This window comes from Plecotus auritus, assembly GCF_963455305.1.
Source record: "Plecotus auritus genome assembly, chromosome: 8".
NCBI lineage: Eukaryota > Metazoa > Chordata > Mammalia > Chiroptera > Vespertilionidae > Plecotus > Plecotus auritus.
In genome coordinates, this window is record NC_137782.1 from 110300293 (window position 1) to 110327385 (window position 27093).

Here is a 27093-nt window from a genome sequence, read left to right on the forward strand (position 1 = left end):
TTTTTAAATTATCCATGTTTTCCAACTGTTCTCTTTCTCTTTAGAGCATCCTGTTTTTATTAGATGTATACACCATCTTCTCTTGAGGTTATAAATTATAATCTAAAATATATAATTTAGTATATAAAATATACATTAACTATATTTATGTAAATATAAAATTTATATAGAACCCACGTGTCCATCAGCAGAGTAAACTATGGTTGGTGCACACAATGGAAGCCACTCAGTAAGGCAGGATGAGTTCTGGCCCGCAAAACTGCACGTCCAGCACGAGTCCAGAGCATTACGCAAAGTGAACACAGCCGCACCCAGAGATTGGGCATTGCATGATTCTATTATGTGAAACTCGTGAGGCCTCGCTGTAGTGATAGAAATAGGCCGACAGCTGACTGGGAGTGAGGCTGAGGACACGAGAATCCTTTGGGGCAATGGCAAGGCTAGTGGTTACATGCATAATATGCTTATCAAAACTCACTGATGCTACACTTAAAATGGGTACATTTCACATACTAATTATACCTCAATGTTGACTTAAAACAAAATGAAAGAAGAGTCAAAGATAACCAGACTTTGCGAAAGGCCCGCAACATGAACGAAAAGATAGAACTTGGAAGAACAGAGAACTTGCAGAAAATAGAAGACAAGGTCAAAGAAAGTACACATCAAAGCAAGATATGTTGCACAGAGTCTGTTTCTGTTTCTGATTCTTCCTGATGTTTGGGGTGATGTAGGACAAGGGGTGGAAGTGTGCTCACACTCTGCTGTGGAACTTGGACTGGCATCACAGCATGTAAAGAGTAATAAAGTTCCAGGCTGGTGGGCATCCCGTACACATCTGTGCTCACTGCCCACTGCAGACCAGGCATCTGGCAAGGGCTGGGAACCCTGAACTAGCTTAGGAGCATGAAACCTGAAATGGGGACGTTTCAGAGTTTAAAATTTGGTAATAATGCACTTATATTTTTATGGGTTTAGCAACTTGTCAAAGTCCTTCTGTTTTGTTTTAACCACCATGAGCTTGTCTCTCAAACGGCAACACCTCATACGACCCATGAGGGAACCCGTCCAGCAAGGTCAAGGGCAGGCTCAAGGCTGGGCAGTTAGTTTACAGCATAGTCTGGATAAGATTCCAGGTCATCTGGTTCACACCATCTCTTGGACATCTCTGCCAGGCCACCGGCCAATGCTGACCACCGTCCAGGAGATGAGGGGAAGGGAGAGGGCCACCAGAGCCCAGTGCCTCCAGAGAAGCATCCCAGCTGACCCCGCCTTGCTCTCCTGCCACACTTCCCGATCCCAGGGCTGGTGCAGTCTCTCTCTGATGCTCCGAGAGGGAGCGCACGCAAGTGTCATCACCTCCCATCACAGAGTAGGGAATGAGGACTAGGAAGCTAAACGCAACCACACAGGCCTCCTGGCCAGGGGCTGACACCGTTAGCCCTAAACCCCGCTTTCTCACCCCTCCCGGTCTCGGCAGCTTGGGGTGGGCTCACCACTTCCAGCCCTGCAGGTGTACAGTCCCCAGGCCCCCACCCACAGGAAGTCCGCACCAGCCTCCGGGTTCTTCTTCTCAGCAACACGTCAGCAGCAGAGACGGTGGCAGCAAGTTCTCTAAGACTTGGGCCAGCAGTTGTGTTTTTGTTTTTGAGCAACATATATTGTTACCTAAAACAATTAAAAAGACACCCACCTAAGCTGAACTCTAAAATGGGTTCATCTGGATCTTGTAGATTTCCTGAATAAAAAAGAAATGCCAGACAAAAGTCAGCCTTAATCAACTTTTCTCTGCTTTCAGGTTTTATACAAAAAACACACAACCCCAACACACTTATCATCATTTCAGTGTTTGTGAATCGAACCGTCATGCCGCATACCTTAAACACATACAGTGATGTGTGTCAATTATTTCTCAATAAAACGGGGGGTGGGGGATGGGGAGAGATGGACTCCAACATTCTACTTATTTTTCTATCCAAAACTTATGTGAGATGATTTCTTCATTTTATAAACTTTTTGTTCTGAGATTTCTAAAAGACCAAACCCCTACCTTTCCAGGTCTGCATACCCACAACAGACAGGCCTTTTACTGTGGCCTGGGCACTGGCCAAACCGGCCCCATGGACACTCCCACATCATCTCCTGGCTGGAAACCTGCAGCAGACTGGCTCCCTTGGAGGCAGTGCCAGGGAGAGTGCTGGCTTTCCCCTCCCTATTCTGACTCACCCAGAGGAGGCCACACCGGGCACCCTCCAGCCTGGGGCAGTCACAGGGGGCTCATACTGGCTGTCCACCAGGTGCCCTAGGAGGCATGGTGGCCCTCCCAGAACTGCCAGGTGGGAAAAACTGGAGCCGCCCCGAGAGGCTCACCTGCCAGAGAGAGGCCAAGCATGTCAGCTGCCACATCGATGGTGGAAGCCCGCTGCAGTGCACGGGCCCTGGCGCCATGGCGAGGGCTGTGCTCTCTTGCTGTCATGATGTCATTGGTGATGATGTGTTTCCTGCTCCTGGGTCAGACCACGCCTGACTTCCCGGGAAGAGCTGTCATCCAGCTCTATCCCCTAAGGTGGCAGCAATCCTAAGAAATGGGAACGAGCAATGGTAAGAAGCACAGAGATGGTGGCAGAAAGGCACTGGGAGATCACAGAGAGTGAGTGAGCTACACGAGCAGCACAGCAAGGCCAGAGTCCAGGAGGTCGGGCTGGGGGAAGAAGAGTCTGATGGTCTAGGTCTCTTCAGTCACCACGTTCCCTACACTCCCCAGCGCGTTCACACACCAACACAGCAGGCCCGTGGGACCCATACAGAAATCATGTTCTCTCTGACAAAGACAAGCCGCCTTAAACGATGTTTTCCATACAATCATAAAATATGGCTTCTGAGATTTTATTTGCTTTATTCAGCTTTTCTATTGGCAAGTCTCATAGAATTTCATAAAATTTAAAGCCAATTCGCTACAGCCTCTGTTAGGATACAGATGCATGAAGGGGTTTGTCACCCTGGCTGGCTACAACAGGTGGGGCACGGGACAAAGGCACATGCCCTCTAACCTTGCCCTCTTTCTTCCCAGAGCTACAGAAATTTCATGTGGGTGTCAGTCCTGCCTTTCTTCCCCACAAAACAAATACGTGATCCTCTCGAGAGTGGAGAGTGCAGCGCTGGAATGTGGCCATCTCTGAGAGCGGCCTCTGCCGGCTGGGTCGGACAGCCGCCACGTGGGAAGCAGCAAGAAGTGAGTTTCACATTTTCCCAACGCCACACGCGGTCATTCCTGCTGTCTCTAGAAGGCACCGCCCTTTAGAAGGTAAGGTAATGAGACTGAGCAGGAGGGCTGGTTTAAAACACCCCTCCAAGCCTGCAATTTCCAGTCGCCCTGTCTTCTCTCAGTGTGTCCGCACCTCTACCGGAAGGGCCCCTGGTCCCGCTCTTGAGGGGGTTTACTCACCCACCAACTTACTGGACATGTTTGTTCTTGGATCAGTAGAGACAGGTGGCATTTCTTCATAGAAGTATATTCAGTTCCATCACCTAAAAATAGAAAGTTATACACTTAACAAGCTGGTCAACACGCAGGGAGTTCTTGTGAAAGAATACATTATAACTCCAATACCTAGAAACATGAGAACGCCACAAGCTATTTCATGTTCCTCTTTCCACACACCAATCTAAACTTCTGGCTCAAAAACAAAGGTTTTGCTCAAAGCCCAAATGAATGAGAACTAGAAAACACACACTCTGTTCCACTCTAGGGGTGACCCAAGGGCATCTGAGCCAGCCCTAAAGAGCCACGTGAGCAGCTGCGGTGGATCAGGGAAAATGGGGAGGTGAGGATCTGAGCCCCAGTCCTCCCTCTCACAGGCCTCGGGTCCGAAGAGAAGCTGCCGGACCCGTCCAAGGCTCTGCATTTTGCCGTCTAAGATTAAGCTAGTTGTACCCATCTCACAGGGTGCAGTGAGAACCAGACCCTCCACAATGGGAGAGGGCTCTGCAAACTCCACTGGGCTCCCCAAACTCTGCTGGCCTCCCACAGTTGCTGTAGCCTGGCCCGTAGGAGCCATTGTGAAGCAGGACCGCCCAACTCTGACTCAGTCCTAGCACTGCTGGGGAGCTGTCGGGGCAAACCTGGGGCCCAGCGCATGAGCCATCTGAAAATGCCAGGGCCTGGGGTGCAGACCACTGGAAGAGCAGTGCTCTGGCCCTGGGCACACTCAGTCCCTGGAGGCTGTGCTCCTGCCTCTCCCACTGAGACACCCAGGGACCTTCAGCCGGGTGCCTCAGGAGAGGAGCATGGCCTGGCAGGGTCACAGGAGAAGTCACCAGGGAAGATGCATGTTTCCTGAAATGGGAAGGCATACAAGTAAAAAATAAGCGATAAAAATGGGAAAGTATTTATAGTACTAATACCTGTGAATCTGTAATTTACAAACTAATTTAAAAAACTCACTAAAAATCCAAGTAGCAAAAGGTAAGAATTCATAAAAGAGTAATACATGTGGTAAACATTTTGAACAGGGACCAGACTCACTCATAATAATAAAAGGAATGCTCACCACACCTCCATTCCCCTAAATCAGTCTGCCAAAAGCAGTTAGTCCTATTGAGAACATGCTTTGTGGGGGACCTAGAGGAAATTCCCTAGGACTGTCCTGTAGTGCTGATGACATACTAGAGTACTACAAGCACGTGGAAAACAATCTAACATTATTCATCAAAATTTGTCCACAACAAAATTCTCGCCAATGATCCAAAGATGCTTCCTGCAGTATTGCTTATAACGACAAACTGAGACCAACCCAAGTGCCCACTGCAGGTGCCAGTGTGGCAACACCTGTGAACACGGGCATACGGCTGTTTGCATGGTCATAATAAAGCCAACAACCACATGGACAGTTCTTCCACCTCATTAGCCACCAGGAAAAGGCACGAGATAGCGCATACCCACTAGGATAGCTAAAATGAAAAGATGGCAATACCAGGTGTTGGTGAGGATGAAGAGTAATGGCACCTGATACACTGCTGGAGGAGGCAAGGGCATGGCCACTCTGGAAAATTCAGTATCTACTCAAACCGAACACAACTCCACCCCAGAATCTGGAATTGCTAACAGAAATGTATACTTATATTCCCCCCAAAAGATGTGAAGAACATTTAGAGCAGTAACATTTATAACAGTCAAAAACCAGAAACAACCCAAATGCCCATGAACAGCAGATGAACACAACACAGGTGACTCCTAGAAATGATATCAAGGGAAGAGCCAGGCACACAGAGCACCTCTAGGCAACTGTGTTTCTACGAGGTTTGGGCACAGCCCAATGAGTCCTTGGTGTTAGAGTCCAGGTGGTATCTCTGAGGGGTGAGTACTGATGGAGGGGAGAAGGGAAGGGGTCCTACCTCAATAAAAAGTTTAAGTTTTTCAATGGCTGCAATGGAGACAACACAGTATGAAAGATGTTTATGTCAGTTCTGCATCATGTGGTTTTCCACGTACTATTCCACCTGTGTTCTGGTTATAGCCCTTCCTTAAAAAGATGTGCACAAAGGCAAAGAGCCAGCAGGAGGCCACAGCAAGACAGTGGCCATGTCTAGGGACATGACGGCGGGGGGGGGGGGGGGGGGGACGGCTTCCTTTCTTGGCTATCACCCCCTTGCATCACTGAAATCTGCACCCCATGCTGGTGGAGGCAGAGGTGGCACCTGGAGATGAATCAGCCAGGAAGGAGCTCTTCTCTCTTGAACCTCCTCCAAGCTTGTCCATGAAGATACAGCCACCTTCCCTTCAGTTGGGACAGCAGAGACTTGCCACCTACCACAGGGCTGCATCTCACCCTGACATCTCAACCGCCCAAGGGAGGCTCCCATCCCCCTTCCCCTGCAGGGTCCCTGCCCCCTCCCCACACCTGCCCTTTCCCCTAGGAGGGAGTTTAGTATTAAAGGCATTATGAGATTCTGAGGATAGACATGCTTCAAGGGGAACATCTACAGACTAATTTTACAAACTTGATAGGGTTCACAGATCATAGAAGCTTTTAGGTCAAAAAGACCTCAGAAGGTACTTGGTGGTTACTTGGGGGCATTTAATTAGAATCTGCAATTTAAGTCATCAAGACCCAGAACAAAACGCTAATTTGCACAGCTAAACTCAATTCCCGTATAAGTCTCATTAATTTAAGGTGATTCACCAAGGATTCCCATATTCCCATGGTCCCCGTTTTTTTTCCTCATTTGAAGATTGAAGCTGATTAGAAGCAAAATTACTCTAAAAATAAAGAGGACAGAGGGGGAGGGAGCTGTTTGGAGGACTGGGCTGGTAGGAGGCGAGAAGACGGCAGGAGCACTCAGGACACTAACTGCCTCCTCTTCCTCACTCAGAGAGCCAGGAACCAGCCATGTGGGCGTAGAGGGAGAGGGCAGGGGGGGCAAGCGAGGCAGCGAGGGAGGCTAGGACTCACACAGCTTCATGGGACCAGTGAGGCGGCACCACTGTCAGAAGCTTCTCCAGGGGCCAGTCTTGCCCGCCTCCAGAGACCAGGCAACTTGTCTCAGGCAAGGAAGGCTGGCTCCTCCGCTCAGTAACCTCCGGGGAGGACTAACCACGGAGCCCCGCTTTTTAAAAATTGATGTGGTTAATCCGCACCCGAGGATATTTTTTCCATTGATTTCTAGAGAGAGTGGAAAGGAGGGAGGGAGACAGAGAGGAAGAGAGAGAGAGAGACATCAATGTGAGAGAGACACACTGATTGGATGCCTCCTGCATGAGTCCCAACCAGGGCTGGGGATCAAACCTGCAACCCAGGAACGTGCCCTTGACTGGGAATCGAACCCGAGACTCTTCAGTGTGAGGGCCGATGCTCTAACCATGAGCCACACCGGCCAGGGCCAGAGCCCGGCTTTTATTCATCTGATACACTGGGGTTCTTCTGAAAAGAACCTTCAAAAGCAGATGCACAGGTGAGGTCACAGAAATCCAGACACTTCCTCAGGGTCACATGGAGGTACAGAGAGGACGAGGAGAAACAACCCAAAGCCAAGGCCACGCACAGCGGGGGCTGCCCTTCGCAGCCCAGCAAGCCTCTCTCTGTCGCTGGGAGCCAGGAGCTAAGAGCAAGCCTTCCCTGGGCCTCGCTCTCCTAACTCAGGCAACAGTGAGAGAAAGTCAGAGAGAAAGGCTGAGTGAGTCAGCGCGTGAGTCAGCAGCCCCGAGGAGGAGGCCACCTCCTGAGTCAGAAAGAGGAAGAGTTTCTCTCAAAACCCCTAAATCCAGGACAGCCACAATTGCCCAGAGTGATGAGGCATCCCACGGCTCACTGGCACTCAAACCTGGGAGAGGGCCGCAGCCCGCAGCCCGCCGCCCACCCGCCTCCCGCCGCCCGCACCACGCATGCCCTGCACACAGACAGCACCCACAGCCTGTCCTTCCAGAGGTGCCCTCACACGGCTGCAGTCTGTCCCTCCAGGATGACCTGCTGGGACCTGTGTCTTTTGAATAACAGACTTAACTCCTTGCTTCTCCCACACCCTCCTGGTGCAAAGACCAGGTTTTAGACAAACACCTGCTGGTAAACAAACTTTAAACACCTGTGGCAACTGTTGCTCACCAGAGTCTGGCTTTTTCCTGCCTCCGAGATACCCAACAGACAACTCCCGGCCCCTTCCCTCCAGTGCTGGAGAAAGCCTGCTCCCTCCCTCCCGCCTCCTGCTCCCATGCTGCACTGGCTGAGGGTGAGGACAGGCTCACTGTGAGCAAAGCTCCGGCTCAGAGGACACCGTCTAACACGGGAGTACACTGCAAATATAGGCCCAGGGCTGCTAAGAATTAAATGTAGGAAACTAATGGGCTTTAGAAAGTCAAGCCCAGGAAAACAAAAAATGTGCTGTCGCCCTAGCTGGTTTGGCTCAGGGGATAGAGGATGGCAGACTGAATGGTCCTGGGTTCGATACAGTCAAGGGCACATGCTGGGGTTGCGGGCTCAATCCCCAGTAGGGGGCGTGCAGGAGGCAGCCGATCAATGATTCTCTCTCATCATTGATGTTTCTCTCTCTCCCTTCCTCTCGGAAATCAATAAAAATATATTTTTTAAAAATGTGCTATAGTTGATGCACATTCTCACTGGCAGGTCAAACTGCTGGGGCTGCTTCTCACTCCCCAAGCCCTGCTCTGTCCTATTCACTGAACAGGCAGCAGCGGCAGGAAGCTCGCCACCCAATGTATTAACTAACTGGTTTCATTTGTTTCATGAATATGGCAGCTGATAAAATATAATGCCTAACCCAGATTCAAATGCACATCTGGGACTCCAAGGGGAGGAGTCAGTCACCTTGACTGAGCCATGGGAATCCCTCTAAAAACCAGGCAGGCCAAGTGCCCCTGGGTAGAACACGCCCGGATTGTTCAAGTTTCCCACCTCCCCACCCCCGCTTCCAGACCCTGGTTTCCCATCTCAGTCACTGGTAACTCCCACCCTTCCACTTGCTCTAGCCAAGAAACAAAACCAGTGCTGGCCGCTGGCCTCCTCCTCTCACACCCCACACCCAAGCCATTCTGTTGGCTCTATCTTCCCAAAGATCCGGACTTCAACCCGCCTCAGAACCCAGCCCCGCTGCCCTGGCTTCTGACCAGTCCCTCCACAGGTCCCGGAGACTGTCTCCACGCAGGACTGGCTCCACCCTGGCCTCCAGGCTGTTCAGAGCTCCCCAGCTGCAACCCTCAGCATGGCCAATGGAAGGCAGCTCCCTCACCCCTCTATGTCCTTCCTAAAACCAGTCTTCAGGACAGTGGGTCAAAACTGCAGCTGGGCCCCTAGTGGTTCACCTAAGAACCATGAGCCTTTCAGGGATTTTATACAGAAACCAGTCTGAAAATAAGTCACCCTAAAAAAGTGTTTAAAGGTGTTTCTGCTGAGCAACACGGGGGCAGACCCGGGTCTGGGTGCTGGCATCTGGGGGACCAGAGACGTGTTAATGGGCAGCAAGGATGCGGTCCAGGAGATGCCAGCAGCGGCTGTGGTAGGTGGGTGTCCTTGGGCTGCCTCAGCCAGAACAAGCCCTCCCACACCTTGGCCACTTTTCTAAAGCACCGACATTTTCTCATGCTATTTCTTCTCCATAGCTGACAATCTCCTCAACAAACAGGAAGGTCTCTCCTGGCCCAGGCCTTAGGGATGCAAAGATGAACAGAGAGGCTTGGGCAGGAAATGCATCACAAGAAACAAAAACAGAAGAGATGGACAAACTGAGGCTCACACTGGTGTTGCTCAAGCCTCTTCTGGAACCTTCCCTGTGAGAAGGGCTGGCCTGCAGCTGTCCACTGGCCCGCCAGGGGCACCCAGGGGCTAGCACCAGGGATTCTGAAGGCTGACGCTTGGGGTGAATTAACCCAGTGTACCTGTATATTACTCCTCCCACTCTCGTGCACCAGGCTTCATTTGTCACTCGATTACCACACCAGTTCCCAGAACACCACACACCAAGATAATGATGTTACTGCCCGGGGCACTCAATTGCTGTGAGAGCTCCTGTTTCGTGCTGGAGACAACGCACACCAGTGCCCATGCCACGCTGCCCTCTCCTGGACATGTCCATGGCTCCTGTCTTGCTCCACTGGCAATCGGCCACATGGGGCCCCCATACAATGAACTGGAAGTTTGCCTGGATGTTGGCCAGGAAGGCCTCTCAGTAGTGCCTCAGAAATGTCCTAATGGGTGTGTAAAAGGCCTGAGGAAGCCATCCAATATTTATCAATGAAGACATGTTGCCCTGGGGGCCCGAGAGCCTGAGATAGGACAACAGCACCCTGTGACCTGTGAGTGGGTTATTGCCGAGTGGGTTCTGCAAAAGCCTCACCAGCATGGAGGAAGGTGCTGCAGGCCCAGACGCCCCGCCCAGGGCACTCAGTCAAAGCCCGGGTCGGGAGCTGCAGCTAGATGAGAACTGACTCCCGAGCCTGCTCCTTCTCTTCCTGTCTTTGTCCATCCAAACCTAGGGCTGTAAGGCCTGGCCTGGTGCCTGCTTCTACCTCCCCCTCTCAGAGCTGGCCATGTGGAAGCTGACAGCATCAGGGCAGGTGCTACCACCACTCGGCTTCTCTCGTCCCTCCCCATTGGGAGGGGTCTGTTCTTTCAGCCAAGGGGCTGCTCAGGGCTCCTCAGGATCACAGTGCATAGAGGGGGTGCCCTCCAGGGCCAGGGCCCTCACCCGAGCTATGGCAAGTCCTCTGCCATGTCCTGATGTGGGGATGAGGCTGTCACAGTGAGGGCGAGTCTGGTATCCCTGCCAGCCTGGGCTGGCTGGACACCTGGGCTGCAGGTGGAGGACCCAATCCCAATGAGTTTCAGCAGGAAGGCAGGTTTGTCATAAAGGCCCAGCTGGCTTACAGAACTTGAGCAGGAATATGGCTGACACACCAATGTTGGTGGCACAGACGACTCTTCTAGGCGCCCCCCTGCTCACCCACATCATTCTCCCCATCCCTGCAAATGACCTTGTGTGCATGGTGGACACAGGAAGCCGACAGCCCCCAACTTTAAACTCTCTAGCTCTAACCAAATTCATGGATTCTCCCTGAGTCTTCAATCCAGCTCTTCCCAGGAAAGGCAATCCATGGCCTACTCGGGCCACGTGCCCTCCTGGCTGGAGGGCGGGGGTCACAGGCGCAGGGTGCTCCCATTCGATAGTGTGTGGCTGGGGAGAGTTCCCACAAAGGGGGCAGGGGAGGCTGAAAATAATCTCACTCACCACAATTTTTAATAGTCAAATGGAAAACCTACAGCAAGTGTTTCTCAAACTTTAAGAGGAAAGTTAAAGATCTCCCAGTGTTAACTAAATGTTTTTTATATTGTTTACAATAGATAATACAAAATTAGGTATAAACTCTTTTTTCTTGGAGCTCTTAAACTACTATAAAATAAGAGATTAATAAAGCAACAAACAAAACCCCAACACCAGTGGACTCACATTTACATAATGTGAAGGATGGGGGTGCTATACAGAAACATCACACAAGCATAACCCGAGGGCTCCGGAAGGCGCGCCTGCCACATTCTCCATGCCACCCCTAACTGGCCTGAAGCCACAAATGCCCACAATGGCCACTTAGGTTGCCCAAATGGCTACCTGGTCAAAATAGCAGCAGCCAGCAGCCACTGTTCCCCAGAAAAATGAGGGCAGAGGAGCAGAGACGCGGCGACACCCCTGAACTACAAGCAGGGGTCTAAGGACGCTGGCAGTGGAGCCTCCATAAGTCGTTTTGCTCTTTTGCATGAAATCAAGAGAAGTATAGAGAAAAAGTGCAGAAGATGGCTTGCTGTGTGAAAATGCAAGACTGGAAAGCCCACTTCCTGGAGTCCCCATGGTGGGGCGCCCCTATGTACACGTGAACCCCATTAGCAAGGTTTCTCTGCTCTTTTTGTATGAGTACTGTGGGTTTTTGGTCATTTCATCTCTTTACTGTTCCCAACAGGTTTTAATCATTCACTTAGAATACCTTGGTTTATTAAGTGTGTAAAGTGTCATGTGCTTTGGGAAAGAGTCACCGAGCTACCCCGGTTTCCACTGGCAACACACACTCCCTAATCCTATCCAGTCCTATATAATCCTATGTAATAAAAGGCTAATATGCAAATCGACCAGACGGCGGAAAGACCAGTCACTATGATGCACACTGACCACAGACGCTTAACGCAGGAGCTGTCCCCTGGTGGTCAATGCGCTCCCACAGGGAGAGCGCTGCTCAGCCAGAAACCAGGCTCATGGCTGGCGAGCACAGCGGCAGTGGCAGGAGCCTCTCCCGCCTCCACGGCAGTGCTAAGGACCCCTTGGGGATGTCCAACTGCCCACGGAGTGGGCCTAAGCTGGCAGTTGGACATCCCCCAAGGGGTCCCAGACTGCAAGAGTGTGCAGGCTGGGCTGCAGGACCACCCCCCCAGTGCATGAATGTCATGCACCAGGCCTCTAGTAAAAGCATAATATGCTAAGTGTCCAACCAATCAGTCGACTGTTCGATTGAATGCTTGACCAGCCACTATGGTGTGCACTGACCACCAGTGGGCTGACGAGCCGACTGGTAGGTTAGCTTGCTTCTGGGGTCCGGCCAATCAGGATTGTGCAAGAGGGCTGGACATGCCCTGGAGCCCTCCCGCGGTCCCTCCCTGGCCAGCCAACCTCCCACGGTCCCTCCCTGGCCAGCTGGCCCCTATCGGCCCCGATCGGGACTGGGCGAGATGGCCCCGATCACTGGCCAGGCTGAGGGACCCCACCCGTGCACCAATTCATGCACCAGGCCTCTAGTTCAAGAATAAAACATGCAGCCCTGGCCAGGTGGCTCACTTGGTTGGGCATCGCCCCATGCACTAAAAGGTTGTGGGTTCAATTCCCAGTCAGGGCACATACCTAGGTTTCAGGTTTGATTCCCGGTCATGGGAGCATACGGGAGGCAACCAATCAATGTTTCTCTCTCACATCAAAGATTCTCTCTCTCTCTCTCTCCCTCTCTTCCTATCTTTCTAAAATCAATAAAAACATATCCTTGGGTGAGGATTGAAAAAATAAAAATAAAACATGCAGCCTCTCTCTCCTCACAAACACTCCCACATCCTCTTTCAGACTTGTGGAGGGAAAGTGAGCAGCTTACAGTGCGGGCAGGGACTGGACACGCAGACATGGCAGGCCCACGTGGGGAAACCAGGCCCTGACCATGGCTGGCCCACTCGGGAGACACTATTGTCCCAAAAATGAGCCTGGTCTTTCACAAACCTAACGGCAAAGTGCGCTTCTGGAAGGGAGGCTGAGCATCCGCACCAGCTCCCAGACCCAGCTCCTAGGGCTCATCCCACAGGATGGCTTCAGGCTCCTTCAAATTCTGGCACAGGTGCATCTGCACCGCATGGGGAGTTTCCCATCTGCAACACCGTTGGCAGCCGGCATCCACCCTGTTCCTGCTGAGCCCCTCCCGCGCCATCCTAACTCCAACAGGGCGGTGCGCGGGCTGATGAGGCGGTTCACTACAAACACGTTATTTCCTTTTAGACTGCGGTTGACAGAGCAGGGCTGACAGTAATTGGCATGACTGGGGTTGGACAGGTCTAGTTTATTTTTATAACCACTAGGAAAGCTTGTTTTCAAATTCAAAGTGTCAAAGTTGGCTTCATGGGAGAGTATAAAATTTTGTGAGTAGCAACAAAATCCCATAAAGGGCTATAAATGCAAAGCCACAACCACAGATCGATGAAATGCTGGGAAGACGAAGTTATTTCTGGAACATGGCAGTAAGCCAGGAGCCCAGGGACAACCTGCCCAAGGCCTCCACGAGGGCGGCTCCCAACCAGTCTCATTTTAGCTTCCACACCAAGAAACCATAATTGGGGAGAGAAGTCTCGGTCTCTATGTACCCTGAAAACAAAGTGATCACACATACTCTGGCAAGGCGGTACAGTACCTGCAAAACTGGAATCCTGTTTTAACCAATCACTGTTGGGGGGACATATAGAGAAGATGCTGAAAAGGCCTTCAGTGCCTCAAATGCTCATCCTATCTAATAAAGAGGGAATATGCTAATTGACCATCACTCCGTCACAAAGATGGCTGCACCCACAGCTGAGGCCAAGTTCCCATATGGAGCCTTAATGAGCAATCAGCAGGGACCACCCTCCCCAACCCCTGTGGGGCTTGACAGGGGACCTCAGGCTATGCCCCCCACCCCGGCACCAGGCCAGGGGACCTGAGGCCATGCCCCCTGCCTGGAGGGGCTTGATTTTGGACCTCAAGGTACGCTTCCCGTCCTGGTGCTGGGCTAGGGACCTCAGGTCACACCTCCCACCAGGTGGGGCTTGACAGGGGACTTCAGGCCACGCCCCCCATCCTGGCACCAGGCTGGGGGACCTCAGACCGCACCCCGCCCGGCGGAGCTTGACAGGGGACCTCAGGCCACGCCCCCTGCCCCAGCACTGGGCCAGGGGACCTGAGGCTGCGCCCCCCCTGCCTGGCTGGGCTTGACAGGGGACCTCAAGGTGCACCCCCAGTGCTGGGTCAGGGGAACTCAGGCCGCGCCCCCCACTAGGTGGGGCTTGACAGGGGACTTCAGGCCACGCTCCCACCCAGCAGGGCTTGACAGGGGACCTCAAGGTGCACCCCCAGTGCTGGGTCGGGGGAACTCAGGCCACGCCCCCTGCCCAGAAGGGCTTAATGGTGGACCTGAGGCTGCACCCCCTGCCAGTGGGGCTTGATAGGGGACCTGAGGCTGCGCCCCCCTGCCTGGTGGGGCTTGACGGGGGACCTCAGGCCACGCCCCCATCCTGACGCCGGGCCAGGGGACCTGAGGCTATGCCCTCTGCCCGGCGGGGCTTGACAAGGGTGGGACTGGCCGTGTCTGGATCTAGGCCAATGGAAGGGGGGGCGGCTGGGTCTGGGTCTCACGCAATTTTGAGGCACATGTGGGTGGGCAGAGACTTGACTCTGGGTTGTGTGTTGCGCCCCAGACCCAGACAGGAGGAAGGTTTTCATATACATTTTACTAATTTTCTTTCATCTCTGACACTTCTATTATAGAGAAAGGGCAAATAGCAATATTAAATTATTTCCTCTAATTAATCCCCTTTTAATGTGCATGAATTTCATGCACTGGGCCACTAGTGTAGAAATAAAAGCAAGCAGTCTAATTTTGACATGAGACCTCTCCCTGGGAGCCTGCCACCGCAAAGCTGATGGTGACAGGAATGATAAAAACCCAAGAAAAGTAATTTTAAAAAGAGAGCCACCGGCAGTGCCTCCGAGGCCTGTGCATGCTTCCTCACATAGCGCCCAGGCGGCCCACCAGTGCTGCGGTGAGTGCGCGCCACCAGGCAGGGAGAAGGGCTGCTGTGGGCAGCGTTTCATGCTGGGCAGCAATGTCTGTGTGGCTCCTCTCTCCGACTGGTGAAGGGGAGGGACCAGGGGGTGGAGGACCAACAGCAGCACTGGGGCGTTTCAGTCCTCAGCTGGCAAGCCTGGCCGATGGCCTGCAACATGTTGCCTCTGACAGGAGTGTTCATAGAGCCTGCAACCTGGAACCAGCGTTGTTCATTCATTTGTTCAACAGGTGCCTCACCAGTAACTTAGAGAGGATATGCAGATGAGTCCGAAGTGGCCCGTGCTGGCAAGGATCCAACAGTATAGCAAGGGAGTGAGAGACATTCAGACAAGACAACACAAAGACAAAATGTAATGCATGCCCCAGGCTATGGTGGGGGGTGAGGAAGAAACCTTAAATCTGGCCAGAGATGATCCTGAGGCAGTGTAGAAAGATCTGACTTCAAAAGGCACAGGCATGACCATTAACCCTGGGAGCAAGGAAGTCCAGCATTCTAAGGGACAGAGAGAACGGGCTGAAGGGCCAGCCCAGGGTCAATTCTGGGGAACCACTAATACTAGGCCATGGAGTGCACTTTAGCTAGCAGGCAATGAAGAACTCTCTGGAATCTTACTCATTCAAATAAATCTGAAAAGTCTTTAAATTCTCCTGAACTCTCGTACTGAGCTTTGGTACAAACCCGCTCAGGCCTGGTAAAGCTGGGCCATGCTGTGGCATGAGGCAGACAGGCCACATCTACATCCAACACATAGGGACACTATTCTCATCCTGCCAGGACTCCAAGGGCTCCGAAGGCCATCAGCACAACTAACCCTAAAGTCAGGCACGCTCACTACCTATGAAGGAAGTATTAGCCAATTCTGCAAATAAAAAACAAAACCCAAGTTACTTTTGAAACCAGTGGCAGGAAGCTGCTGCAGGCCCTGTGGTGGCCGTCTGTGGTGGGTACGTGCCACGTCGGTGGGTCTACACGGGAGTGCCAACATTGTGGCCAAGTTCTTCTCATTTGGCATCAAGAGCATTTTATATCAGCGTGGCATTTATCCATCTAAAACCTTTACTCAAATGCAGAAATACGGACTTACCTTGCTGTAACTACTGATCCTGAGCTCATGAAATACCCAAACACTGTGGCGGAACATTGAGAGACTGGTTATATGAGTGTTCAGTTCAGAAACATGTGGCAGTCATCTCGAATACTGAAAGCAGGGAGGTGCTTGGAAGATGACAGTTTGATATTGAGTGTGACGAGACGGCCAAAGGTGACAGTGCACCTAGAGAAAATTCTCGGACAGCTATCCAAGGTGAAATCTGCTCGGTGGTCAGACAGATCATAGCTACAGACACTTCTGTCACTACTGGAAGTTTCTTGTTCATTTAAACTACTGATTTATACAAAGATGTAGTTGTCCCTAAAAAGTGGGAAGAGTCGGGACCACAGTTCATCACCAAATCAGAGCAAGTCCGTCTGTGTTCTTTCACAACTACAATCCACGAAGCAAACAGCACAGTGGCCTACAAAATCCTGTCCATGACTGGAGAGAGGACAAGAACAGTGATGGAATTCTCAAATGTGTATTTCCTGAAACCAAGTCAACTACAGTTCATGTTTTATTCCATTGACTAATTTTAGATGGGGAAAGCAACACTGTCATTTACTGAACAGCACATAATTGTCCCATTTTTTTGGTACCTGCTTAACTTTCCATAGGATTGATATAATTTTTTGCACACTGTTCAAAAGCGAACCAGCAGATTCACATCAGCACTATAATGTCAACTCCTTTGAAGGTGGTAACTGAAGATGGAAAACTTTTGATCGTGAGCTCAATGTCTTCCTAAATCAGACTTTTTGGTCAAGTGGCTTGATTCAGAATATAGGTAAATATGAAATACAGCGAAAGAAATCTGAATATTTGGAGTCTTTATTTATGCCTAAAGTAACTGATAATCCACAATAACAAAATATTGCTATGAGGTCCTTTTGCCTTTTATTTCATTTGTATAATTTCCTAATTGTAAGAAAATCTCCAATTATTTGATTTTAATGTATAATATAACTTACACCTGCAAAACTATATCACTATTTCTTTTTTTAATTTTTTCTTTATTGATTAAGGTATTACATATGTGTCCTTATCGCCCCCCCCCCCCACCTCAGGCCCTCACCCCCCCTGGTGTCTGTGTCCATTGGTTAGGCTTATATGCATGCATACAAGTCCTTTGGTTGATCTCTCCACCTTACCCCCACGCTCCCCTACCTTCCCTCTGAGGTTTGACAGTCTGATCAATGCTTCTCTGTCTCTGGATCTGTTTTTGTTCATCAGTTTATGTTGTTCATTAAATTCCATAAATGAGTGAGATCATGTGATATTTATCTTTCTCTGACTGGCTTATTTCACTTAGCATAATGCTCTCCAGTTCCATCCATGCTGTTGCAAATGGTAAGAATTCCTTCTTTTTTACCGTAGCATAGTATTCCATTGTGTAGATGTACCACTTTTTTAATCGACTCATCTGCTGATGGGCACTTCGGCTGTTTCCAAATCTTAGCTATGGTAAATTGTTATATCACTATTTCTATTTCTATTGTCTAAATTCCAGTGATACAGAACTCTTAAAAATGTCTTTTGGTGTTTTATAAAATCAAGCTTTAAATGACAATGATAAAATTAAATGTATATGTTTTTTAAAATAAAACAAAAGCCAAAATCAACAACCACAAAAGGGAATAAGACGACCACTTGGTAAGTGCCTTCAGTGCCAGGTCTATTAGCAAACACCTACCCCAAAGCCACCTTCTGCCTTCAGGCAGCCCTCCCAGGAGACTCGCCTAAGTGTGCAGTAGAGAGATTGCTCGAGAGTGGCCAGAACCAGCTTCCCTTTCCGTCACTGTGGCCTTGCTCCAGAGAGATTCCTAAGCTGGTTCCACCTTTGTTTATAAAAAGAATGCTGACAATCAGATATCCAAATAATAAGAAGAAAAACGTCAAAAGGTACTTCTGTCATTATTTTTTTCTCCAAAATTCACAGCTGAGTTCTGAAATGTAGATAGAGAAGACACTGAGAACAAAGACCCCATGAAATATCTCCCTGTCACATATCACTATTTTAAAATTAGCACTGCCATGAGCAAGGACAGAGAAAACTAATTAAAATCTCTACTGTGCTTTCACTTTTATTTTTAACATTCTTGAAAATTGGGTAATAAGGAGATCAGGGAAAATGTGCCTTAAAAATTCATTTTTTAGAACTGCTCCCATCTCCCATTAGAAGAAATTACTAAAAACACTAAAAAGTGAAGCTAGCATGCAACAAGCCATCTGCAAGCCACCTGAGGCCCTGCTTCCTTCAGGGCAGGCCCGGATCCTGATGGGAGGCCCGGGTAGCAAGCCTCCACCAGATTTGGAATGTTGTCCCCATCAGCCCAACATGGGCCTGCCCCACCAAACACCCCAGGACTATCATCCAGCACCATCACTAGGGTTCAGTGAAGACTAGGTTCTGGACAGGGACAGATGCAAACCCATCAGGCAGGTGTGAACAGAGATCTGTGCAGAATACTGTGCAGGAGAAAGCAGGCACTAATGGATGAAGACAACGGAAGTCCTGGATCTGTCAGAGACCCTGCACTGGGCCGGAGCCCCTAATAGCAATGCCGCTGAAAGACCACAGCATCTTGCAGCGAAGCTGTGCCTATGCCCAGCCCATCCATCAACCACAGATGAGAGGCAGAGAAATGGCACGGAAGCAACGGATGTGGAGTCAGGGCCCTTGCTCTTGGCCTGGTTCGGATTTTAATTCAGCTTCCAGATCCCAAGCAGATTACAAACTCTGGGCACTTCAAATGTGGTCCTGGGCCCGATCTGCTGTCCTACACTGTGCAGTGCCCAAGAGGTGTGCACTGTGTGTCCTGTGCTCTGTCATCTGCTCCTCGCAGCGAAACCTGCCCAGGCCATGGGCATTATCTTCTATTGTAACCTTGCATTCCTTTACACACACAATTCCGATGACAGTGATATATCACCCCTCTTCCTCTTTTTTGTTCAATTATTTCTACACATATTACATCTATATATACTACAAACTCAAAAAATGTTATCATTATACACACATAGTGTTTTTAAAGAAGCTGAGGGAAGAGAGGAAAGTGTGCATGTATTGGTTTGTTATATTAACCTTCTTATTACCACTTCTGGCTCTCCTCATTTTCCTATGGATTCAAGTGACTTAATGCAGTGTAATTTCCTTATTCCAATACAGCTTTTCTCTCATTTGTCTCCTTCATGGTGCTATTGTCAAATACATTCCTTTTCTAAAGGTTATAGGTCCAACAATATAATTATATATAAGCAGACCACATATACTGCAAATTTCACAATAAAGCAAGTCACATGAACTTCCTGGTTCCCCGGTGCATACAAAAAGTTATGTTTGCACTAGACTGTGGTCTATTAAGTGTGCAATAGCATTATGGCTAAACAAAATAAGATATATATCATAATTAAAAATATTTTATTTCTAAAAAATGCTAACCATCAACTGAGCCTTCAGCGAGTCATAATCTTTTTGCTAGTGGAGGGTCTTACTTCAATATTGATGAAAACGCACTATCTGTGAAGCACAATAAAATGAGGTGTGCCAGTATATATATTATTTTACAAAATTGCTTTTTAAATCAATTAAGGGGGAGGAATGCACTTACACTATCCTTTAAAATAACAAAGTTACCTTTACTGGCACTGTCTTCTCATGGACTTGAATTACCACCTGTGGTCATCTGCTTCCAGCTTGAAGAACTTCCTTCATATTTCCTATAATGGCAGGTCTGCTGACAACAAAGCCTACTTTGTCTTTTATTTTATTTTTTAAATTTGAGAATGTCTTTATTTTGTCTGCATTTTTGAGACATAGTTTTGCTAGATATGAGAACTTTGGTTGATGGTTTCGTTTTTTTTTTTGCAGGATGCTGACTATGCTATACCACCGCCTTCTGGTCCCCACTATTCCTAAAGAGAAGTCTGCTGTTAATCTTACTGGCACTCCCTGGTACAATCTCAGTCAAGTTTCTTTTGCTGCTTTCTAGCTTTCCTCTTTCTCTTTCAACATTTTTTTTACTATGATGGGCCTGAGTATGGACTTCTTTGTAGTTATACTACTTGGAATTTATTGTGTTTCTTGAATGTGTAGATTGTTTTTCATCAAATTTGCGGAGTATTCAGGCATTATTTCTTCTAATGTTTTTCTGTTCCTTTCTCTCTGTTATCCTCTAGTACTTGTATCATGTGTATGCTGGTGTGCTTAAGGGTAGCCCACATTTCTCTGAAGCTCTGTTCATTTTCTTCATCCCCAACCCCCCATCATTTGAACTGTATAATCTCTATCACTCTATCTTCAGGTTTACTGATTCTATCCTCTGCTAGTTAACATCTACTGTTATAACACTCTAGTGAATTCTTCACACCAGTTATTTTACTTTTCAACTCCAGAATTTCACTTGGTTGATTTTTACTTTCTGTCTTCTTTTTTTTTAATCCTCACCTAATAATATGTTTATTTATTTTTCGAGAGAGAAGCATGTGTTGCCTCCCATAAGTCCCCAACCAAGGATTGAACCCACAACATAGGTATGTGCCTTGACTGGGAATTAAACATGAAACCTTTTGGTGTACTGGATGACACTCCAACCAATTGAGCCACCCAGCCAGACTACTTTCTGTCTCTGTATTGATATTCTCTAATTGACCAGACATTGTCACCATACCTGTCTTTATTTCCTTAAGCATTATTTCTTTAGTTCTTTGAATATGCAATTGACCATTGAATAATGTGTGGGTTAGGAGTGCCAGTCCCCCTCCCCCACCATGCAGTCATAGATCTGTGTATAATTTTTGACTTTACATTTGGACTTTTGCATCCACAGATTCAAACAACTATGGATGGAAAACAGTATTTGCAATCTGCAACTGGGAATCTGTAATTGGAAAGCCACGATTGTGAATGTGAAAATACTACTGATCATAGTTGGTTGAAGCCATGGACGCAACACATTTAAATAACAAAGGCAGACTGTACTATTTATTGGAAAAAAATCCACATACCAGTGGACCCTTATAATTCACAAACCAATGCATTTAAAGGTCAACTGTATTTATAATGGCTGATTTAAAATCTTTGTCTGTTAAATCCAACATCTGGGCTTTCTCTCAGGCAGTTTCTGTTGCTTTTATTTTCCCAATCATACTTTCCTATTTCTTTATATGTCCTATCCTTTTATTGTGAAAATTGGACCCTTTCAATAATATGTGGTAGCAGTTCTGAATACTGGTCCCCCTCTTCAGGGTTGTCTTTGCTTAGTTTTTTCAGTGAATTGGCTAGACTGGTTCAGTGAAGTCTATCCTCCCCACCCCTCACTCACCCACAGCATGCAGCTTCTAATGCTGCTCCCCAGAGGGCACTGCCTTGAATGTGTGTAATCTCCCTGGGACTGCAATGGATTTATCAGGGCTCTTTTTCTCTTCCCTGATCTGTTAGGCTGCCTGCCTCTATTGTTGTCACATGAATTGGGATAGGCTCCATGAATTGCTGGTCATTGCTCTACAGTTTTTTGACAATGCCCTGAACTACTGAACAACTACTGAACAACCTGATCTAATTAAATTCAGGCTTTTCTGTAGGATAATTTTTGAGATCAATGTTTGAGGTTTGTTCTGACCCCAGGTGTGCTCGCCTTGGCAGTCTCGTTCCCTGGCTGTCTCTAGCCTAAAGTTTCAACCGTTGTTCTCATGGAGCTACCAGCTCTTGTTAGCTACTTACCACCAAAATCTCCTTGTTTTTGAGAGCACCCTTAGGTTTGATCATCCCCACACTCTGTTATAAATAAATTCAGTACCTTTGGGGAACACTTCAGAGCTTTCTGTTCTTATGGCCTACCTCTCCTCCTTAGCAAAATCTGTGAGTCACTGCTCAGGAGTCAAGATCAAGGACAAGGGCCCACATCGCTCAGAGGACAACCCTACTTTATGATGAGAGTCCTGGGTGGGGCAGTAGCCTTTGATCTTCTTGGCTTAACAGTTCTGAAATTGAACCTCCACCCTATGAGCAACCTGGGATGCCAGAGGACAACTGGGGCCCCAGTAGTCTCAGCTTGGTATAGAGCCTCCACCCCATGAGTAGGGCTGGCGACTTTTTCCTGGAATTTAGCATCTACAACATGGAGATTGAGAGAATGAGAAATGCTGGCAGCCTGCCCCTCCCAGGGAGATACTGTAGCCTTGATGGAAACTTGGGGACAGGGAGCCACATCTTGGCCACACCAGGCAGAGAATAACTTCTGTCCTACTGAGCTGGATGGGAAGGAGTGGGTCATGACTCCAGCGCCACAGACTCTTGCTGTTGTTGCTAAAATTTAGTAGATTTTCTTGAATGTTTCCTTATTTGCTGTAAACACTTAGGACAATTTAATTGTCCTAATATTTTAATTGATTGCTTTCTTAAAACAATATTCACCAATTATTGTTGTTTTGCTGAGGAGCAGATCTGAAGAGCTCCTAATACTACCATTCCAGAAGTAGATCCCCAAAAAGTGTATACTTAATTTCTGACAATCATGAGAATAAACTAGCAATCTTTTCTGTCAAAGAAGGGAGTTTAGGCAACCGCCATTTTGAAACCACAAAGGTAAACCCCTCCCTTTTTCCTTTAAATTAGCCAATCACACAAGAATGTGAGCCTCAATTTTGACCAATCAAGAGTGAGGGACAGATGGCATGTGTCAGGGATAAAACCCCAAGAGGAACCCCACTCAGTGTGCGTGCTTACCCTATGTTGGCTGCACACCTTTCTGCAGAAGTAAAGATATTTGCCTTGCTATCTGGCTCCCGAGTATCCTTTGTGTTCTACCAGGACCCCTGGTTTTGGGGCTCACCTTCTTTCTAATACAATCAACAACATACTACGTGCGAGTTCCTTTTTGTCTAGTACTCCATTTTAGGAAAACTGGTATTAACCAGCAGAATATGAGGAAACCCTCACAACAGTAACTACACCAAGCCTTTAAAAATACATTGTTTGTTAAAAGTCACAGCCACCTTTATATATGTATTGTGATTAGCAAGTCATCTGTAACATGTGAGGAAATGTTACCATGCATGAGAGGTGTGTGATTGCAGATCAGGAGGTCAGAGTAGTAGGCAAGCCACACATCTTTCATAAATAAACCCCCTCAAGTAGCCCTCTTTACACATCAGGCACTCATTTCATTCTGGGCCACTCAGCTAAGAAGGTCAAAGTGTTCTCATCAACATCCAAAAGAAATGTGCTCACCCTCCCCACAAAACACAACTGCCTTGGGATAACCAGCATGGGAGAGATGGGAGTTGCCAGCATATTCCTGGAAGTCACACAGTGCTGCCCACTCCCCAAGGAAATAGCATTCCCAAAATCCAAATTAAGAAGGGGGCTGAGAATGAGAGACACCAAGACAACCATCTCCACCTGATGGGCAGGGGATGGGGGTAGGACAGCTCCAACGCTGGCTCTGCCATGTAGGAGCTAAAAACTGGACTGGGTGGACTCTGGACCCTCTCAAGTCCCAGATGGGGATCTATGAAATGAAACCCAGAGTCAGTACTTAGCAAACTGCTGATATTCTGGCCAGGGAGCTTTCAGGGAGGCAACTGCCAAAACAGAAACCTTATCCCAAACTTTGAAAACCCCACCATCTGCCTGTTACTACCCATAATGTCAAAGTCCTCTGAAGTGCACAAAGCTCACCTCCCACTCCCTTTTGGAAACACAATTTGGTTTTGATTAACGGGGTTTCAGCTGCAATTAGTTGCAGACAGAACTCATTGTTCCTACTATTGTCTGCCTGACCAAGTTTGGGTTTTGATTTTTTTTCTCCATCACCATAAAGAAATGCAGCTTCATTTTATTTTTCCCCACTGTAATTTTTTTTAAATTAACAAGTCAGCATTAAAACACTTTTATTCTGTGGAAACTGTTTTATTTTGTTTCAAACAGAAAAAGTCCATGTGTTGTAAAACAATGATTTTGGAAAGCAAACAAACCAAAAACTTTATGTTGTGACATAAAGGACTGTTGTGACATCCAAAGGACTGAATACTTCTCTTCAAAGTGTTGTTTGGCCAGATGCAGGCACAACCTCTGCACCCTCACCAAGCTGTTGCCATCGGCTTACCTCATCCACTAGCAGGCCCTGGTGCCACAGGTCAGTGGCAATTCTAGGGCAAGGAGACATGGAGTCCTGGTTTCAAATGGAACAAGAGAAGGAAGCCACCTCCATGAAGATGAAAAGGGGGTCAGGACAGAACCACACCAGATATCTCCAGAAGTACCTCACATTCAACCAGTGAAGTGTCAAACACCCTTCCCCAGGTGGCACCGCAGGTGCAGGGACTCCGGGTACCTCTTCAAGGCCCAACTGAGAACCCTCATGGGACAGACACAGTGCCCCCAACATGGCCACCTTCATGTTCACCTGAGTGCCGTTCTCCAAAGCCAGGTACTGTTTGTGAAACCATCGTCTCCTCTCTTTTTAGAAATCCTCTGTGATAGGAATGGTTAGAAAAGAAACCAGCAGGAAACCCAGCCATAGGAGAGGCCACACTCAACCCCATGGGACTGTCAGTGCTGTTCCCTGTTCCCTCCTGCTCCTCTAGGGTCTCCTACACCTCAGCAAACAGCATCACTCTTCTCCAGGTGGTGGGGCCAAAAACATGGATTATTCCTTGCTCCCTCTCTCCCCATATACAACCCACCAAATAAGTCCTGGTGACTCACCCAGAATCAAAGCATTTCTCACCATCACCACAGCCCCCACCTAGGTCCAAGCCACTATATTTCTGCGACCTCAAGTACTTCTGGATAAACACTATCACCCTGGGCCTTTCTAGACGGCCCATGTCACTCCATATGCACGTGGATCCTACAAAGATGTTATTCCATACAGACGGAGCAGAAAAGGCAGCAAGATCTGGCAGTTGCATAGTGGAAGATGTAAAAACCCTTGTCATGTCATCCAAAAACTAAACTCAAACCAAGCAGTTAAAGATGCCCCCACACCATCTCCCAGAAACAAATTATGTACGCATAGTTATGGGGGTGGGGGGCACGTTCCTCTGTGTCCTCTCAGCCTCAGAAAGTGAGGAGCAGAGTTTTCTCTGCTACGAAGAAAACTTTAGGGATAAATTTCTCTGAGAATGAGATTGTCAAAGGCGTTAGGCACTGTGGGTTCCAGCACATGGTCCAGAATCCCTAAGACCCTAAATAAACCACTTGGAACTGGTGATGTCAACAGATGGAGTGTAAATGACACCTCGAAGTTGGTGCTTCAGTGTCCCCAGTGGCCACCAGTCAGCATGACAGGGGCATCTTTCTTTGGAGACAATGAGGACAAGCACAGGGAAAGGCTCCTGCACCTTCCTAATTTTACCCACTAGGCTATCCAGATGATGCACAACTCCCTTGACCTGAGGACTCTGTTGGCCCAACCCAGCATTTCCAAGTCAGCCTGCCACCAGCCCTGGACTGAGAGTCAAAGATCACATCACACACAAACACACACACACACACACACACACACACACACACACACACACACACACTTAAAAGGCAAGGGTCCAGAATATTTTGGTTGGGGTGCAAGACTTCCACCAGTCCCCTGCACTTGTAACTTCCACGTTACCATCCTCACAACACTCCCCTTCCCTCCCAGCCTGCAGGAGCCAGCACCACCCCATCCTCCTCTCCCCAAGTCCCAGCCCCAGCAATCCTCTCTCTAAGGAGCTCCGGCTGCGCTTCCTGTCTACAGAGCTCATCACGTGTCTAAAACACTTCTTCCATCAGGTTCTTTTCTCAGGTTAGACTTTACTGCTTTTGGGCAAGAGCCCCACAGGACTCGGGGAGCAGGTATCATTCATTCAAGACCTTCTCACTGCATCCTCACCAGCAGCCAGGAAGAGAGTGTGTGACTGCAGAGTTGAGTGAGAGCCTGTGCATAAGGACATCCCCAGGACGAGACAAGTTCAGAAACAGCATGAGGTCCATCAGGTGTATAACCATTAACTGTCTGTAGAGTCCAATGAAGGTAAAGAACTGGTCAATGGAGAGAGATTTTCAGGTATTTCTTGCTAACATTGCTGCTTACAGGTTTTGCTCTTGTTGCTAAGGTGAGTACATAGAAACTGAAATAACAATAACCTGAACCACTCGGCGCCCAGATCTCGGTCTCTAATACTATGCCCCAATAAAATGGGTTCTTCTGAGAAATGGCTGACTCTAGGGCGGGGACAGGAAATTACAAGATGATCCTGGGGCACCTTAAGTGGCAGAAAGGCAAGACATGCTCAAAAAAATAAAAATAAAAACCCCATATTAATGGGCATATGTCAAAGGGACACAGAGCATTTTCGATGGAACAAAATAAACCTGGCATTGAATTATAACCTAAATTATAAAATAAATATCCATGAGTCAATACTGATATAAATGACTGAATAAATAAGTGGAAAAAACACAAATCTCCCATATTGATGAATGCCAAGTAATTTATGTAAATACCTGCCCCTCAAAGAGGTACTGCCTAACTCCCACCCCTTACCTATGGACCGCACGTAATGACTGCCTTCCAAAAAGAACACTACAGGGAGGTGGGGAGAGTGACTTTACAGCAGACCAGCCTGACAAACACCACCTCAGCCAGGTTATCAAGGTCAACATCACAGTGACGAGTCATTTTGACAGCCTGTACCCTGCTATGATGTGACCAGAACCCAGAACCCCAGTATAATCATGAGAAAAACATCAGACAAAACCAGGCATTCTACACATATCTGAACATTACTTCTCAAAATTGTCAAGGTCATCAAAAGCAAGAAAAGCCTGAGAAGCTCTCACAACCAAGAGGACCCTGAGGAAATAAGATGGTACCCTGGATAGGATCCTGGGACAGAAAAAGGACATTAGATTTAAAACAACAACAACACACCTCAGGAAATCTAAGCAAAACATAGACTTTAGTTACTGATGCAGCATATGTACCAGGGTAAGGTGAGAAGTTAACAACATGGGGGTGGGAGGTGGGGGGATACAGAGCAACCCTGTGCTATCTTTGTAACTTTTCGGTAAACCTAAAACTATTATAATATTTAAAAGTTTATTTAAAAGTAATCTTAGCTCTGAATCAACTAGCCTTTCCTCTTTTTTTTTTTTTAAGAGCAAGAATGAAA

General features: G+C 48.1%; 1 protein-coding gene and 1 pseudogene across 12 annotated transcripts in view; one reads left to right on the plus strand and one right to left on the minus strand.

Moving 5' to 3' along the window:
- Window positions 1-27093, minus strand: part of INPP4A (inositol polyphosphate-4-phosphatase type I A) — a 121481-nt gene that overhangs the window by 56513 nt on the left and 37875 nt on the right. For 10 of the 11 annotated variants that reach the window (XM_080683072.1, XM_080683080.1, XM_080683076.1 and 7 more), the window contains exons 2-4: window positions 3458-3528; window positions 2371-2578; window positions 1694-1738 (exon numbers count right to left, since the gene is read on the minus strand). In XM_080683072.1, the coding sequence (XP_080539198.1) occupies window positions 1694-1738; window positions 2371-2476 (151 nt within the window). In that variant the 5' untranslated portion in view covers window positions 2477-2578; window positions 3458-3528. Of the gene's footprint in view, window positions 1-1693; window positions 1739-2370; window positions 2579-3445; window positions 3529-27093 lie in introns of all 11 variants that reach the window. The other variant, XM_080683073.1, reaches the window with a different exon arrangement.
- Window positions 8975-16469, plus strand: LOC308256643 (mitotic spindle assembly checkpoint protein MAD2A-like; annotated as a pseudogene). The gene is made up of 2 exons: window positions 8975-9006; window positions 15820-16469. The product of its transcript is annotated as a mitotic spindle assembly checkpoint protein MAD2A-like (transcript).